The sequence below is a fragment of the Marmota monax genome, unplaced genomic scaffold (assembly GCF_021218885.2).
Source record: "Marmota monax isolate L192 unplaced genomic scaffold, Marmota_monax_Labrador192_F-V1.1 WCK01_AAM20220418_F8-fsc00003, whole genome shotgun sequence".
Taxonomy (NCBI): Eukaryota; Metazoa; Chordata; class Mammalia; order Rodentia; family Sciuridae; genus Marmota; species Marmota monax.
The window spans coordinates 12117995-12132817 of NW_026694084.1; the positions used below are offsets into that span (position 1 = coordinate 12117995).

The following is a 14823-nucleotide window of genomic DNA, read 5'->3' on the forward strand; positions in this document are numbered from 1 at the left end:
CCCTCTACACTTGGACATTTATGAGTTTTCCCCCTTGTTTAAATTTCTTGTTTTGTTTTGTTTTTTGCATTGTAATCAATTGTGCAATAAATATCATTGTAGCTAAATCTAAACACATAGCTAAGTTTTCTCTTATGATAAAATCTAAAAGTAGAATTGCTAAGTTAAAATTCAGACATGAAAAAAAATTTTTGATACATATTGTCAAATTTTACTTCAAAACCTTATCGCTGAGAGCTCCACCAGTGGTACTGAAATTCAGCATTTTACAAGATCCCTACCAATCCTCTCTTTCAGAATGGAACTGTGCTTTCTTAACCATATTGAACATTCCAAAATTAAGAGTCCCAAAACTAAAATTTTGGTTAGTACCTTTGCTGACTTGCAACACTTTCTGCTTGTAGTTTTAGATGCTATCTAGTAAGGAAAGAAAAGGAAACCAGTAGTGATTTCCTAAACTCAATCTCTCCCCTAAGAACTCCTCACTTAATAATAACAGTTCATAAACTCACCCTTTGTGATGTTTCCAGGAGATGAAAAGTAGATTCATTGTACAAAACCTCTAATAACCCCCTTAGTAATAGTGCACAATGAAAGTTGTTGGGTTGAAGAGAAGTGCACATCTATAAAACCAAATTGTTATTAAAATGTTTGTCTATAAATCATTTATCAATTTCAGTTAGCATTTTTCTTATTTGATTTTCCTTAAGTTCTGTGTACTTTTATATCAAACCATGAAAATTAAAATGCAAAAATCATAAGTACAATAAGGAGTTTATCTTTGGCCTCCTTTATAAGTAACAGGTTGGGGTTCTTTAGAAAAGTATGTTTTTGATGAAAATTGGTATAAAACTGGAGCACTAGGTTAATCTGACTAAACCTTAGTCTCAATTAAACTTTGACACTTCCATGCTATTTCATGCCTTTTCTAATGGCAGCATACTATGAAAATCATACATTGCATCTTTGTATTTGTTGCCCCAAATTCATGGAATAAGAGATATTTGGGGAGCAAGGAATTTCATCATTAAAGGAGACCTTAAAGATGTTGCAGTTCTATATGTTTAATGGGTGCTGAAGGGATGATGATGGCGATAATACTGAGAAGAAAGAACAAAATTTTTGTAGCTCTTATTATGTACCTGGCATTCTGCATAGATCCTTGCTTATATTTTCTCACTTATTGAATGAGGAAACTAAGTCCCAGAAAGGAGAAACAATTCCCCCCAAGATCACATGGTTAGTTAATAAAACCAAAGATCAAATCCAGCTCCTGACTCTCAGTGCCACCTCCTGTCCACTATGTAGTGCAGGCCATGTTAAAAACACTTTAGAAATTTAATCTCCAAAGTTTTTAAATTTATAGTTATTAGTATTATTCCTACTGATTCTATTAAATATTTATATCATAAATGTTGAATGGATTTAGCCATATTTTATCAATTGTCCACAGGCCCTGATAATAATTGTTAGAATCTCCATTTATTGACTTTTTACTTCAGACATGCTGTTTTTAAAACGAAAAGAAAAAGTAAAATATTCCCATTTTAGAAATGAGGAACCTAGGGCTTAAAGTGGAATAAATAATTCTTCTAAAGTAAGTAAGTTAAGTAGCTTTAAAGCTCAGACTAATAGATCTTGTCTATTTACCTCCAAAATTCTATTTTACTCTGTTGCTGTTTCATTAAAGAACAACAAAAATCAAACAAGCTTGAAATTTATTAATTTGATGCATTATAGAAACACATACACTCTTCTTTTCTTTTGCACTCTTTCTGTCTATGTATGCCTTATTTGCGGGGGGAGGGGACTGGAGATTGATCCCAGAGGTACATAACCACTAAGCCATCCCAAGTCCTTTATTTTTTATTTCAATCCAGGTCTTGCTAAGTTGCTTAGGGTCTTGCAGAATTGCTGGGTCTGGCCTTGAAATTGTGATCCTCCTTCCTCAGCCTCCTGAGTTGTTGGGATTTTAGGCATATGCCACCATATCTGGCTGCCTTATTTCTCAAAACTAATATGAGTGAAAGTATGGTACATGATACTGTATTTAAAAAAATGTGATGGATCTTTCCCACCTTTAAAAGACTGGTTATAGCCTTTAATTTTTTTTATGATAGGCCAAGATATTGAATTAAGAATAAGAGTTCAATTAAAACAAATTTTAAAAAATGAAAAAAAGGGAATAAGAGTTCAACTCAGTAGATCAGTTTTCTAATTCTTATGCTTTAAATACTTTATGTGTTAAACACTCCTGTTATCAGATTAAAATTAAAGCAGAGACTATGACTACTGAGTCAAATATTGGTGATGAGTTTTCCTCTTCCTTCAAAACAGACCACTTCCTTCACATACTTATGAAGTATTTATGAAGCCAGCTAGATAATCTGCTTCCAGATTCACTTCCCATCTCCAACCCTTTCCTTCCACACCCCAGGAATTGTGAGAAAAATCCAGAGACCTTTCTTTCATTACTCCCATTTGCAGTATTAGTCTTGCAGTAGATCATCAAACAAGCTCACATGCTTTGGTCCTTCATTAATTGCTTTCTGACCACATTATACAGAAAACTAATAAAGATTTTTCTTTCAAATGAATACAAGAGAGAAATCTTTTATTTGGGGGAAATAGATTAAAATATATACTTATGAAATTAAGGAAAATTAAGTAAATTATTTTTAAATTCAAAATAATGAAATTTAAATAGTTTTACATAAACCCTATTAAGTTTTTCATGAAATTAGAAAACTTTCTTTAAAGAGTGAGTCTTAGTAAATGAATGCTGTAAATTTTACCTTTTTTAAAATAAAATTTCCACACTCATCTAATTTCCTTTTGAAAGCAGTGGTAGAGTAAATTAGAGAAGAAAGTTTTTGGAAGCTTTTCTTTTTTTTTTTTTTTTTTTTTACCTACCTAAATGCATTTTTTTGTTTTAAGTACCTGGGATTAAAACCAGGGGTGCTTAACCACTGAGCCACATCCACAGCCCTTTTAAAATATTTTCTTTTGAGATGTGATCACCCTAAGTTGCTCAGGGATTCAACAAATTGCTGAGGCTTCCATTGAACTTATGATCCTCCTGCCTCAGCCTCTCTTGCCACTAGGATTATAGGCATGTGCCATGGCACCCATTCCTCTATGCATTTTTTAAAATGGCAGCACAGCATATTCTTTTAAATGATCCCACTGATTCTTCACACGTGTTTTTTTTTTTTTTTACCTCCCTGTAACCATTTCAAACAAGTATCCTCTTTGATAGCAAAAATAAAATCCTAAGTCTGATTTTGCATAGTTGCTTTATGGGTCCTGAATAGTAAATCACATTGAAAAGCAAGGTATTGAAAAAATTTTAAATCCTAAAATTATGTTCCATAGATGATAAAATTTAATTGAATTCCAGATGTTTCATCTAAAATGCCTCTTCTGTCTTTTCCCTTTATTCTTGTCCTCACTTTTAATGATCCATCGGCTGACAGTGTCTTTACATCCAAAATGCAAAGCAGACAAATGGGCATATCAGGGAAGAACATGACCAAAAGCACCAGCATCAGTGGAGACATGTGCTCACTGGAGAAGAATGATGGCAGCCAGTCTGACACTGCAGTGGGCGCGTTGGGCACCAGTGGCAAGAAGCGACGCTCTAGCATTGGGGCCAAAATGGTAGCTATTGTTGGTCTCTCTCGGAAAAGTCGCAGTGCTTCTCAACTCAGCCAAACGGGTAGGAATTTTTATGTTACTTTTGACTTATTATTTGAGTTGTCATTAAATATATTTTTTCTCTTACTCATTTTATTGCAGTACTGTGAGGATGATGACATGTTCCAGGAGGAAAGGAACATTTAAAACTAGTAAACATTTCTGAAAACATAACCATGATTTTTTTTGCAGTGATCAATAAACTTGCTTCTAAGTGAAGCTTGGCCACTGTTCTTGGAATGTGTGTCTTTCCTCCTCAGGGAGGAGTTAAGCTGTGGTACCCCCAGAGCCTACTGATGATCCTCTGTATGATATTCTGATCTCAGGGATATTTGCTTTCCTTTAGGTTCCTCAAGTTGGAACCAGCCAAATTAATTTTCATTCCCAGCAAGTTGCCATGAAGATGATGCCTCGTAATTTGTGTGAATAATACAGTTCTTTTAGTGCTGACAAACTAACTTCCTTTACAGTTTGTAAGCAACATTTACCAGTAGTATCAATTTTCTTACAGCAGTTTTTATTTCCCTGTTTAAACTTCAAGCGGCAGTATTCTCCAGCAGCAGGGGAGGGGGGGATTTTCTGCTGACAGTGAAGATATTCAAAGCTTTGCTGCTTTGAAATTGAGCTTCTAAATCACATCTGCAAAAATAAATTATATACAACACTCCTACTCAGAAAAGCCACTGTTAGCAATTAAGAAATTTGTGAGTCAAAGCAATGTCTTTTTTCAAATGGGTGTTGATAATTAAACATTAAATCCCTGGTATCTTGAAAATAATAGTGTATCTTCTACTTAACAAACAAAAGCATGTAATATGGTGTTTCTTTTATAGCAAAATAAATTATAGGCAACTGGATTAAATCTAATTTATGTTTGAATACTAGTGTTTTTGTACACAAAATAAGTAAAAAGTCTACACCACAAAATAATTTATGGTTACATTAATTCTTAGACTCAGCTAATCTTGGTTTTACAAACTGTAATGGTGATTCTGAAAACTATATAGAAATACTATATTGAAATATTTATTTGATGGTATTCCTTATGTTCTGGTTATAACTTGCTATGTTTAATGTGATTTTGTTATGGTAATTTTTCATTTGGTGTTTTAAAATGTTATTTCTCATTTTAACATAGAAATAGAAGTTTCAATTTTGGACAGTGGACATATAGATCACATTTATATGATTTTTAATCTGCTAATATTTATACATAATTCACTATACTGTGCTAATATGACACCTGTTCTTTTGAAATTGAGGAGTGTTTTTATACTTCTCTAGTGGTTAGAACTTTATTGCATTTTCCTCTTTAAAATTTGTCAACATCTTTATATCTAATGCTTTATTTTAGTGCAGACAAACTCACTTCCTTTACAGTTTGAAAGCAGCATTTACCTTGAAAAAGCAAAGTCTATGAAATTTAAAAAATAGGAACCTAAAATGGACATTATTAGAATTATAAATTATGGGGGAGGAAGGGATGGAGAAAAGTTGATCAATAAGTGCTAAGTTACAGTTACATAGGAACAAGAAGTTCTGGTGTGCTATTAAACAGTAGGATGAGTATAGATAACCATAATGTCCTATACATTCAAAAATATATTTGAAAGGGTTTTTACAGTTTTCACCATAAAGAAATGGTATATGTTGGGGGCTGGGGTTGTGGCTCAGTGGTAGAACGCTTGCCTAGCACATTTGAGGCCCTAGGTTAAACTCTAAGCACTGCATATAAATAAATAAAATAAAGGTCTGTCAACAACTAAAAATATATTTTAAAAAAGAAATGGTACATGTTTGAAGAGAGATGTGTTTAACTCAACTCAAACATTACACAATGCATACATGTATTGAAACATTACATGATATCCCATTTTTATGTACAAGTTTTATGTTTTATGTATTAGTTCAAAATATATTTAATTGTATTTGGGGTAAAATTGGGAGTTCATAACCAACTTGAATCTAATGTATGAAATATGATATGTCAAGAGCTTTATAATGTTTTGAACAACTAATAAAAAAAATAGAAAAAATATATATATTTAATTTAATTTTTTATATTTAAAACTACAAGTTAGAGAGATGTGGCATTAGACCAGCTATTTAATTCCATTTGTTAGTTTTTAAATAAATATTGAGCACTTACTTTGTTCCAGACACATCAAGAATAAAGATAAGATAGCAATTAAGAAATTTGTGAGTCAAAGCAATGTCTTTTTTCAAATGGGTGTTGATAATTAAACATTAAATCATTTATAAGCAAAGTTACATACAATCTAATAGGAGACAGATTTTTAAACAGATTTCTTCCAACTAATATATCAGTGATAAAATAAAATTACAAAGAAGGTGCCTTGTATGCTCAGACACAGACAAATTGATCCAACCTAGAATTCCAGGAATGAATTCCTGGATATGGTACCCAATCAGAGTAATCATCTCAGTGACTAGAGTGACTATTAACTAGGTAAAAGACAATTAGAAAGATCTTCCAAATAAATGCCTTAATAATCAAGATGTAAATATATACATGAATGATAAGTGGTTATGTGTAATTTTAACATAAAATATTAAGTGGCTAGAGATGAGGCTGATCAGGACCCAGATTAGTTGAGAGTCCACAGGTCATATTTATAGGTGATAGACATTTTGAAAGGTTTTCAATAAAGGATTGATATCATCATATTTGTAGTTTGTAGGCCAGTTTACTATGTATTTTGGTAAAAAATATTTGGCATTTGTCATATCAGGGAGAATCCTGGAGAAAACAGAGATAATTTTCCTCTTAGAAATTATATTCTAGTGGGACTATAAAGACACAAATTTAAGTTCACATCTGGTAAAGAACATTTTAGAATGATTAGCAAAGCAGTACAGCAATTCAAATAAGATGTAAGATCCTGAACTAAGTCGGTTGTACTAAAAATGGAGATGTGGATGATGGATTCAGGATTTTTTTCATTAGAGATTAATTTAGTCATAAAAAAACCTGTTATCTTGGGACTGGGAAGATAGTTAAGTGATAAGGACTTTGCGTAGTATGCACAAGGTCTTGGATCCAGTCTCCATCAGTGGAAAAAAAAAAAGTCTTACATTTTTTCAGTTCCTATGTAATATATCACATAGGAAAAAACACAACCAGGTAAAATTTACAAATCATTGAAAAACCATTTATAATTAACCATTTATAATACAGAATATATTGGAAAGCTAAAATCAGTCAATATTTTTAAAGAGCACAATTAGTAGTCACCCAACTTAGTGACTGGTTGTATATGAAGAGAAAACAGAAGATGTCTCCCATATTTCTTGCATGACTGGGTAGATGGTAGTGCCATTAATGGATATTGAAAGAATAAGAGAAAGATTAGGTTGATAAAAAGGAAGAGAGACCAATTTGATTCAGAGAACCAGGAGATAAACCTGAGACTTACAAAGTTAGGATGATCACTTAAAACCATGAATATGGCTGAAATTGTCTAAGAATAATACCACAGATGAATAATCATTAGATTAAGGCAAGACCCTATGAAATACTGGAATTTTTGAGCTGGGTATAGGAAGAGGATCCTAGGAAGGACACCAAAAAGTATGAATAGAAAGAAAAGAGAGAAACTGTGTGTGAGAGGATAGTGTCAGATAAGCTGAGAATGTCAAAGAATTGAAGAAGAGAATGGCCAATATTTCTCAATGACCAGTTTCATGTCTGCACAGCTTTCACATATCCCGTGTATATTTCTTTGTTAGTATTTATATTAGAGAATTATGGATCTTTTGATCATACACTGAGATTCTGTGTAACAACACTCATTTGGTTTGCATGGCTGAGTTGTTACAGGTTTTTATCTTCAAAAATATTGATATTGGCAGAATTAAGAAATGTAATCTAGTTCCTTGCTCTACAGCTTCTTCTCTTATATTGCAAAACAAAATAAGTCCCCTTTGTTGTTGTCTTCATTATTATTCAATGATATCATACTGGCTAAAATTTTAATTTTTCTTAAAATTTGCAGTGATTCCTACATACTCAACCAATAGCTTTGACTAATTGACAATAGAATTCAGATTATCTCTCATTTTAAATACTTAGTTTAAGTATAATAATAGCCAATAGATGTTTTCTACAATAGCTCAACTTCAAACTTTCAGTAGATTTCTAAATTCTGTATTTATATGGGTATGTATACATGTTTCAAGTAAAGTTTTTATGTTTTTTTTTAATTTTTTGGCCCTATGAAACAATGTAAACACAAGCTCCAACAATATTCAAAACTGGAATTTTCAAATTCAACTATTAATAATGTTGTTAAATAGTTTAGAAATTAAATAATCTAAAGTACTTATCTAAAATAATGAAATAGATTTATAGTGTTGGCTTTTTTATTTAGTCATGAATATGTAAGAAGTATTGAATAACTTCCCCCAAACCGAGAAATACCATGTATATTTTCAGCTAATATGTTTTCATTTTCAAAGATATTATTCTATTGACTTTTCTCACTTCTGCATGGAGGTCTTCATGTTATTAAGTTAAAGCATTATTTAATGAATGATATTTTTCAATTTTGAGATGGTTATTTATTGTAAAAATTAACACCACTGCATCACCGTGGATTTCAAGATCAGACAAGGCATAGTAAATTGCCTGAAGACATGAAAACTCAGCAAAATGGGATCTTCCTGAAGAAGAGTGAAATGGTTCTGGATGATATCACAGTAATCATATGTAAACAATAACTGGCAGTAGAGAAACCGTTTATAAAGCTGTGTTGGCCATCATACACAGTGGCAAAGTCACCTCTTTTCTGCTACACTATGTTGTGTTCTTCTTTGTCTGTTAGAAATTCAAATTTAAAAATCATCATTTCTAAAGAGTTAAATATGACTTGATAGGCATCATAATCTAACAGAAAGTGTAAAGAGATAAGGAGACTTGTATTCTATTTTTATTGTGGGTTACATAATTATATTAACTATAACTTTTAAAAACCTGCCCAATGTATCTGAATCAGATTGCGTCCATCTGACAGAATCAATCCTTGCTGTCCTACAGGGTTTTTATAAAGATAATAGTTGAAATGTATAAGAAAGTACTTTGAAACTTAAAATCACTTGATAAACTTAAAATACCAATAGCCAATTCAGCCTTTGTGGGGAATCAGGAAATCAACATTTTTCAGGTATGTTGATTTTTTGAAGTCCTTAAAAGACATCTAAATGTAGTTGTTTTATGATTAGTTGAGAGGATGAATTTAGAGTTCAGTTGGTGAAGGCTAAGGATGCAGTTTTGGCATAATCACTGGGTAAAGTTTTTAAAACTATGAAACTGGATAAAATTATTTAGAACAAATTGAACCAAAAAGAAAACTAAAGGCTGAGTCCTGGGACAGTCCAACATTTATAGGTTAGGAAGAGAAAGAGAATCTATCAAAGACATGAGAGAGAAACCATTAGAGGAAACAACAATCAAAAATAGAATATGGTTTCTTAGAAGCCAAATGAAGAAAATATTTTAAGGAACAGGACAGAATCACCTGCTGAACAATCCTGAAAGATTGAATAAGATGAAAACAGTGACTATTCCATTACATTTGGCAAGATGGAGGAATTTGGTAAAACTGGACAAACCTTGCAGTGGCAGCCAAGCTCCAACAGGAGCAAGTTAAAGAAAATGAAGTGAGAAGTCAGTCTGTGAGAACAAAACCAATAGCACTTTACACTTATTGGGCACGTCATATGTCCTAGGGACTGTTGAAAGCACATTATATGTGACTCAAATTATTTACATATAAACATACAACAATGTTATGAAGCAGGAATTAGTTACTATTATCCTCATTTCAAAGCAGGAAGATGAGGAATAACCTCTCCAAATATACCTAGCTCATGACAAGGGTAAACATTGAGTTTCAGCCCCATACAGTCTGGATTTGAAGACTTCGCTCCTAATTTTTCTGTTATAGTTTAGACTATATGGTAGAACTTCCAGCAAAGATAGCAATGTTCTACATCTGCTCTGTCCAATATAATATGGTAGCACTAGTTACTTGTACTATTGAGCATTCAAAATATGACTAGTGTAATTAGGTAACTGTATTTTAATTTGTTTACATTTTTAATTAATTTAAATAGGCATAAGTGTCTACTATATTGGACAGTCCAGGTAAAGACAACTCCAGGAATTTTTATAAAAAAGAAATTTGAAAATAGGTCTATAATTTGGTGGAGATGGGATCAAAGAAAAGTTTCATTAAAAAAAAAATGAAAGATGGAGTACTCATGGAAACAACTGGATTGGTGAGAATGCTTTTGATCCAAAACTTAAGTGGGGAGCTCATGTGTTGTGACTCGTGATCGTGCAGGGATCTGTGCTCTTTTTAGCTTGTTATAATTTATAAGGTCATGTAATACTTCTTATAATATCTAGTAACTCTAACATTTATTTATTTGTCTGTCTCCTGGATAGACTTTTTCCTATTTAATATATCCTTCTAAATGTCTGATATAGTATCCAATGTAATGATCTGTAACGAGGCCCATTTACTTAATGAGGTTGCATGATTCAGTTCCCTGGGAGATGGAAAGAAATTATAGAATTTACTTTTCTTTTTTAATCCAAAAACCAAAAAATGAAATTAGGTTTTATGAATATTTAACATACAATTTTACCGTGATATTCTCAGTTAGCCTGGTTATCAGATGGTAATGTGTTTCATGCTTTTCTGGAAATATTTGCTAACTTTAACTAAACTACAATCCGAAAACGGACAAATGGCTTTAAAAGATTTCCACAATGAAACTGTAGATTGTGTGTACCACTAAGTTTGTAAGTTCTGCTCCTAGTCAAGCTCCTAGCCTTTATCAGCTCCTAATAAAGACATTCAATGACACTCTTATCTGACAAGTAGTTCACCCAAAAATTCTACGTTATCAAGAATATTAATAAAATATGGATTACATCTATTATTATTAACAATGAGCCTTACCCTAAGTTTATGCTTTATATGGCCTGTGGTGTTTGTGAAGTTTTCTTTTTAGCTGTGATATCACTAAAACTGAATATAAAAAACTGAATTTGGAAACAGACCTTACAACTTCTTTGCTTATTACCTAATGTAATACCATCTAGACAAACTCTGAAAACTTAATATACAAGAAGTTTATTTCTTAAGCAAATATCAGTCCAATAGAGATACTTTAGTAGGCAGGTCACCTTTCCTGTGGTCATCCAAGTTTTGAGACCCTTTTTACAAATTTTTCTTATTTATCCTCTTACATTGTAGTGTTTATTGTTTTGTTCATATAAATAATAAATAGAACTCTTAAAATTATTGTTAAGGAACTGTACCTTTACATCTACAAATGCAAATTATCTTGCATCATCCCTTCTCAAATGCAAAGGCTACAACCTTAATCAAATTATTAATTTGCTGGTGAATTTTTATGGTTTTTTTTGGTGGGGGGGGTACTGGGGATTGAACTCAAGGACACTTGACCACTGTGCCACATCCCTAGCCCTATTATGTATTTTGTTTAGAGACAGTGTCTCACTTTTGTTGAGGCTGGCTTTGAATTTGTAATCCTCCTGACTCAGCCTCCCAAGCTGTTGGGATTACAGGCATGTGCCACCATTCCTGACTTAATTTTTTGGTATTTTAATCATTTCCTAAATCACAAATTTTGTTTCTTTGCCAATTTGGTACAAGTTTTTGTTTTCATTTTATTCAGTACTCATAAATCACTTATTGAAAGCATTTTTTACTTATTGGTAAGATTAAGACAAATGGCTTTAAAAGATTTCCACAATGAAACTCTAGTTTGGGTGTACCACTAAGTTTGTAAGTTCTGCTCCTAGTCAAGCTCCTAGTCTTTATCATATCTTCCTATGCTTATTTAATTAAGCATTTTTATTTCTCTTTTCATGGGAAATACTACTTCATAGTTTTTGCTTAGTTTCCTGGTTCTATGTTATATTCAGTAAAGCCCTTTCCTCTCTGAAATTACAAATTTTTAAAATTTGTGCTCATATATACCTGAAATGTTTATGATTTTTGGATGCATCTGGAATTTCTTTTGTAGATAGTGAAAAATAGGGATCTTAATTTTTCCAGATGAATAATTAGTTGGATCTCGGTAATACATTTGATACCTCAAACTTTGTTTATTGATCTAAAATTCCATCCTTGGTATGCATTCATTGCCTTTATTTTTGCTATTTCTGGTTTTTCAATTGTGTTCTATCCACATTAAGTTAAAACAATACCACAGTGTTTTAATAACTAGTTATGACTTTATAATTCATTTTGTTAACTGTTTAGGGCAACATTACCCTCATTATTCATCTTCAAAATTCTTTTAGCTAATCTCTCATATTTTCTTTTCTTGGTTAACTATAAAGTTAAAATTGTATTAAAGTTCCTACTAATTTCGGGTGAGTTGGTGTGTTTGTAATATTGATTCTTACTGTTTAGTATGAAGCTTTGTTTTTTTGTATGGATTCATGTCTTCTTTCATTTCTTTCAGTAACATTTCCTTCAATAACATAGACCCTGCTCAGATACATCAAATTAATTGAAGCAGTGACTTAAAATATGTTTGGAAATAATATTGCATTCATTATCTGCTACTACAGAAAATGGATCAATATGACTTGCTGCTTTCTTTAAAAAGGAAGGAGAAGCAGCAATATTTTCCCTTCCAAACACTAGAACTGCATTATGTTAAGTCATGTTTTAAATAAAAAGGCAAAATTAAGCTTCAATTTGTACTGTATCATCTGTAGTTCTTTGAAGCATAAACTTTAATCTATGACTCATTGCTTTTTAAGGTCATTGAACTATTTAATATATTAATACGGCATTGGGTCTTTTGCCAATCTATGATGTACTTCAAAATATCAATATTTTCAAAGACATGAGAAAGAAATGTTTTAAATGTATTAACCAAGTGACAAGAACAAGGGCAAAAGTAACCAGAAGCCTGATCTATGAAGGCTTTTTTTCCTGTAACATTCTCACTCTTCTCATTTACATGTGGTACTAAGTAAAAATGGACAATACAAGGCATCATAAAAATAGAAAACTTTTTTTTAACCTAAGACAGCATTTCCCAAAGTGTGTCTTACAAAACAATAGGTCTTTGGATGCCTCTGGGTGTAATGCTGGAAAATAGAGTTTCATGGCCAAATAAGTATAGAAGACTATATAGGTTAAACAATTTTAATCTATCTTTTTTAATTTCAGGACTTCTTAAAGTCCTTTGTTATATTTTGATGCTTTGTGACTCTCCAAAAGATAGATAAAAATGAGTAGCTTTTTCTTAACTCACTTTAATCAAATAATCCATTTTTATTTGTGAAATGTATCTTGGAATTAATATTCCTTACAATATTTTGGAAAATAGATAAATGTCCTTGTTGTTACTCAGCTATATCACTGTGGTAAAATATCTGGCATAATCAGCCTAAAAGGAGGGAAGGTTTTCTTTGGTTCATGGTTTCAGACCATGGTCACTTGGCCCTGTTGCTCTAGTTCTGTGGCAGCATAGTACATCATGGCAGAAATGTGTGGAGGAGGCAAGTTCACCTCATGGTGACCAGGAAAAAAGAGAGAGGAAGAAGAGGGGCCAGGGTCCCAATATCTCTTGCAAGAACGCACCCTTACTTCCTTCCAGTAGGCCCCATCTCTTAAAGGTTCCATCACTTCTCAATAGTACTGAGGATCAAGTTTTCAATTCATAGCCCTTTAGAAAACATTGAAGATCCAAACCATAGCTATCCTCAAGTTTAAATTACAGCATTTGTTTTTAGAAAAGTTAGTGTAAAATAGGTAGACAAAAATCTTTGTGCTAATTAATTCAGGATTCTAAGTTATCGCTTGTTATCATTGAAAGGTCATTGAGAGAATCAGAGTGTCTCACATTCAGGAATGCCATGACCAAATGACTTAAGTAGGTAGAACCAGAACACCATTCAATTCTTTCTGCTGTAGTTATATACCAAGCCTAATCAAACTGACCCTGAGTCTGTTAAAGGTGCTGTCATTAATGTAAAATTTGGGGAAAATATATGTCCAAGGGTAATAGAAAATTTTTACTAATTTTATAATTATCACAATCAGTTTTTCTCTTAAAAGCAATTTTATTTTAGAGAATGTTATTATAATTGCATTTAAACCATAGAGGGAAAGGTATAACCCAGGATTTTATGAAAATAATAGCACCTTATTTTTAAATGTACCTAATTACAACTGAAAATATTTTTATTTTTATGCACTTATCTTTGAACAACATTTTTCTAATGTAATTCTTTCTGTATCAGTATTGTAGTTTTTTTCTGAGCAAATGTTTATTTTTTCCCCTTAAAAAGTTAATGATGCATTTTATGCCACTTAAAATTAATGCCTACTTCAAGGCAAATGTTTGATGCAATATGAGGATGGCAAAATATTTTTATCTTTAATCTGTTTCTAATGGTAGGTTTTTGCTTTTATGCTAGACCCATTTGGGAATTTTTTTCCTTGTGGAGACATTCTACATATTTTATTATTTGGGGGATATTTTGTTTGCAAGTTATAATTTTCACCCTGAGTGGGAAATATTTTAATGTAGCATTGTTGTAGGAACTTTAAATCCCACTCCTATTATTATTTAGTGATATTTTCATTTAATTTATTTGCATGTATTTTTGTGACAGCCAGCAAAGCCAGAGAGTGGTACGTTGAAGCCCTTGATGGTAGACAATGCTCTCTCCACATGTCGCAGTAGACCCTAACAGCTTACCACCAATTTCTTCTTTCCTCGTTCTTATCAATAAAGGAAGGCAATAGTAAAAGAAGTAGGATTTATTCAAGTAAGAAGAAAAAAGACAGAGCTCCCACAGGGGCAAGGGGGAACCCAATAACAGGTTGCCACTTGAATGTGCTAGTCTATAAACCCATGTAGCTCTTGGGTCAAAACTAATGATCCAAATTTATGCTAAACAGGTCTTGGAATGTATCAACACTGTTAGTTAACCCTTGAATCTGAACTTTCCTAAAGTCTCCATATGGGTCTCCCCCCACTTTGGTTTAAAGTGTACAATCCAAGTTTTTAATATATTCAAATATATGATATGTGTAATGATCT

General features: G+C 32.2%; 1 protein-coding gene across 49 annotated transcripts in view; it reads left to right on the forward strand.

Annotated features, from left to right (window-relative positions):
* Positions 1 to 14823, forward strand: part of Rims2 (regulating synaptic membrane exocytosis 2) — a 567034-nt gene that overhangs the window by 484942 nt on the left and 67269 nt on the right. For 26 of the 49 annotated variants that reach the window (XM_058585652.1, XM_058585655.1, XM_058585656.1 and 23 more), the window contains one exon: positions 3477 to 3718. The exons of the other annotated variants lie outside the window; for them this stretch is intronic. In XM_058585652.1, coding sequence (XP_058441635.1) covers positions 3477 to 3718 — 242 coding nt within the window. The remainder of the gene's footprint in view (positions 1 to 3476; positions 3719 to 14823) is intronic. 49 annotated transcript variants of the gene reach the window in all.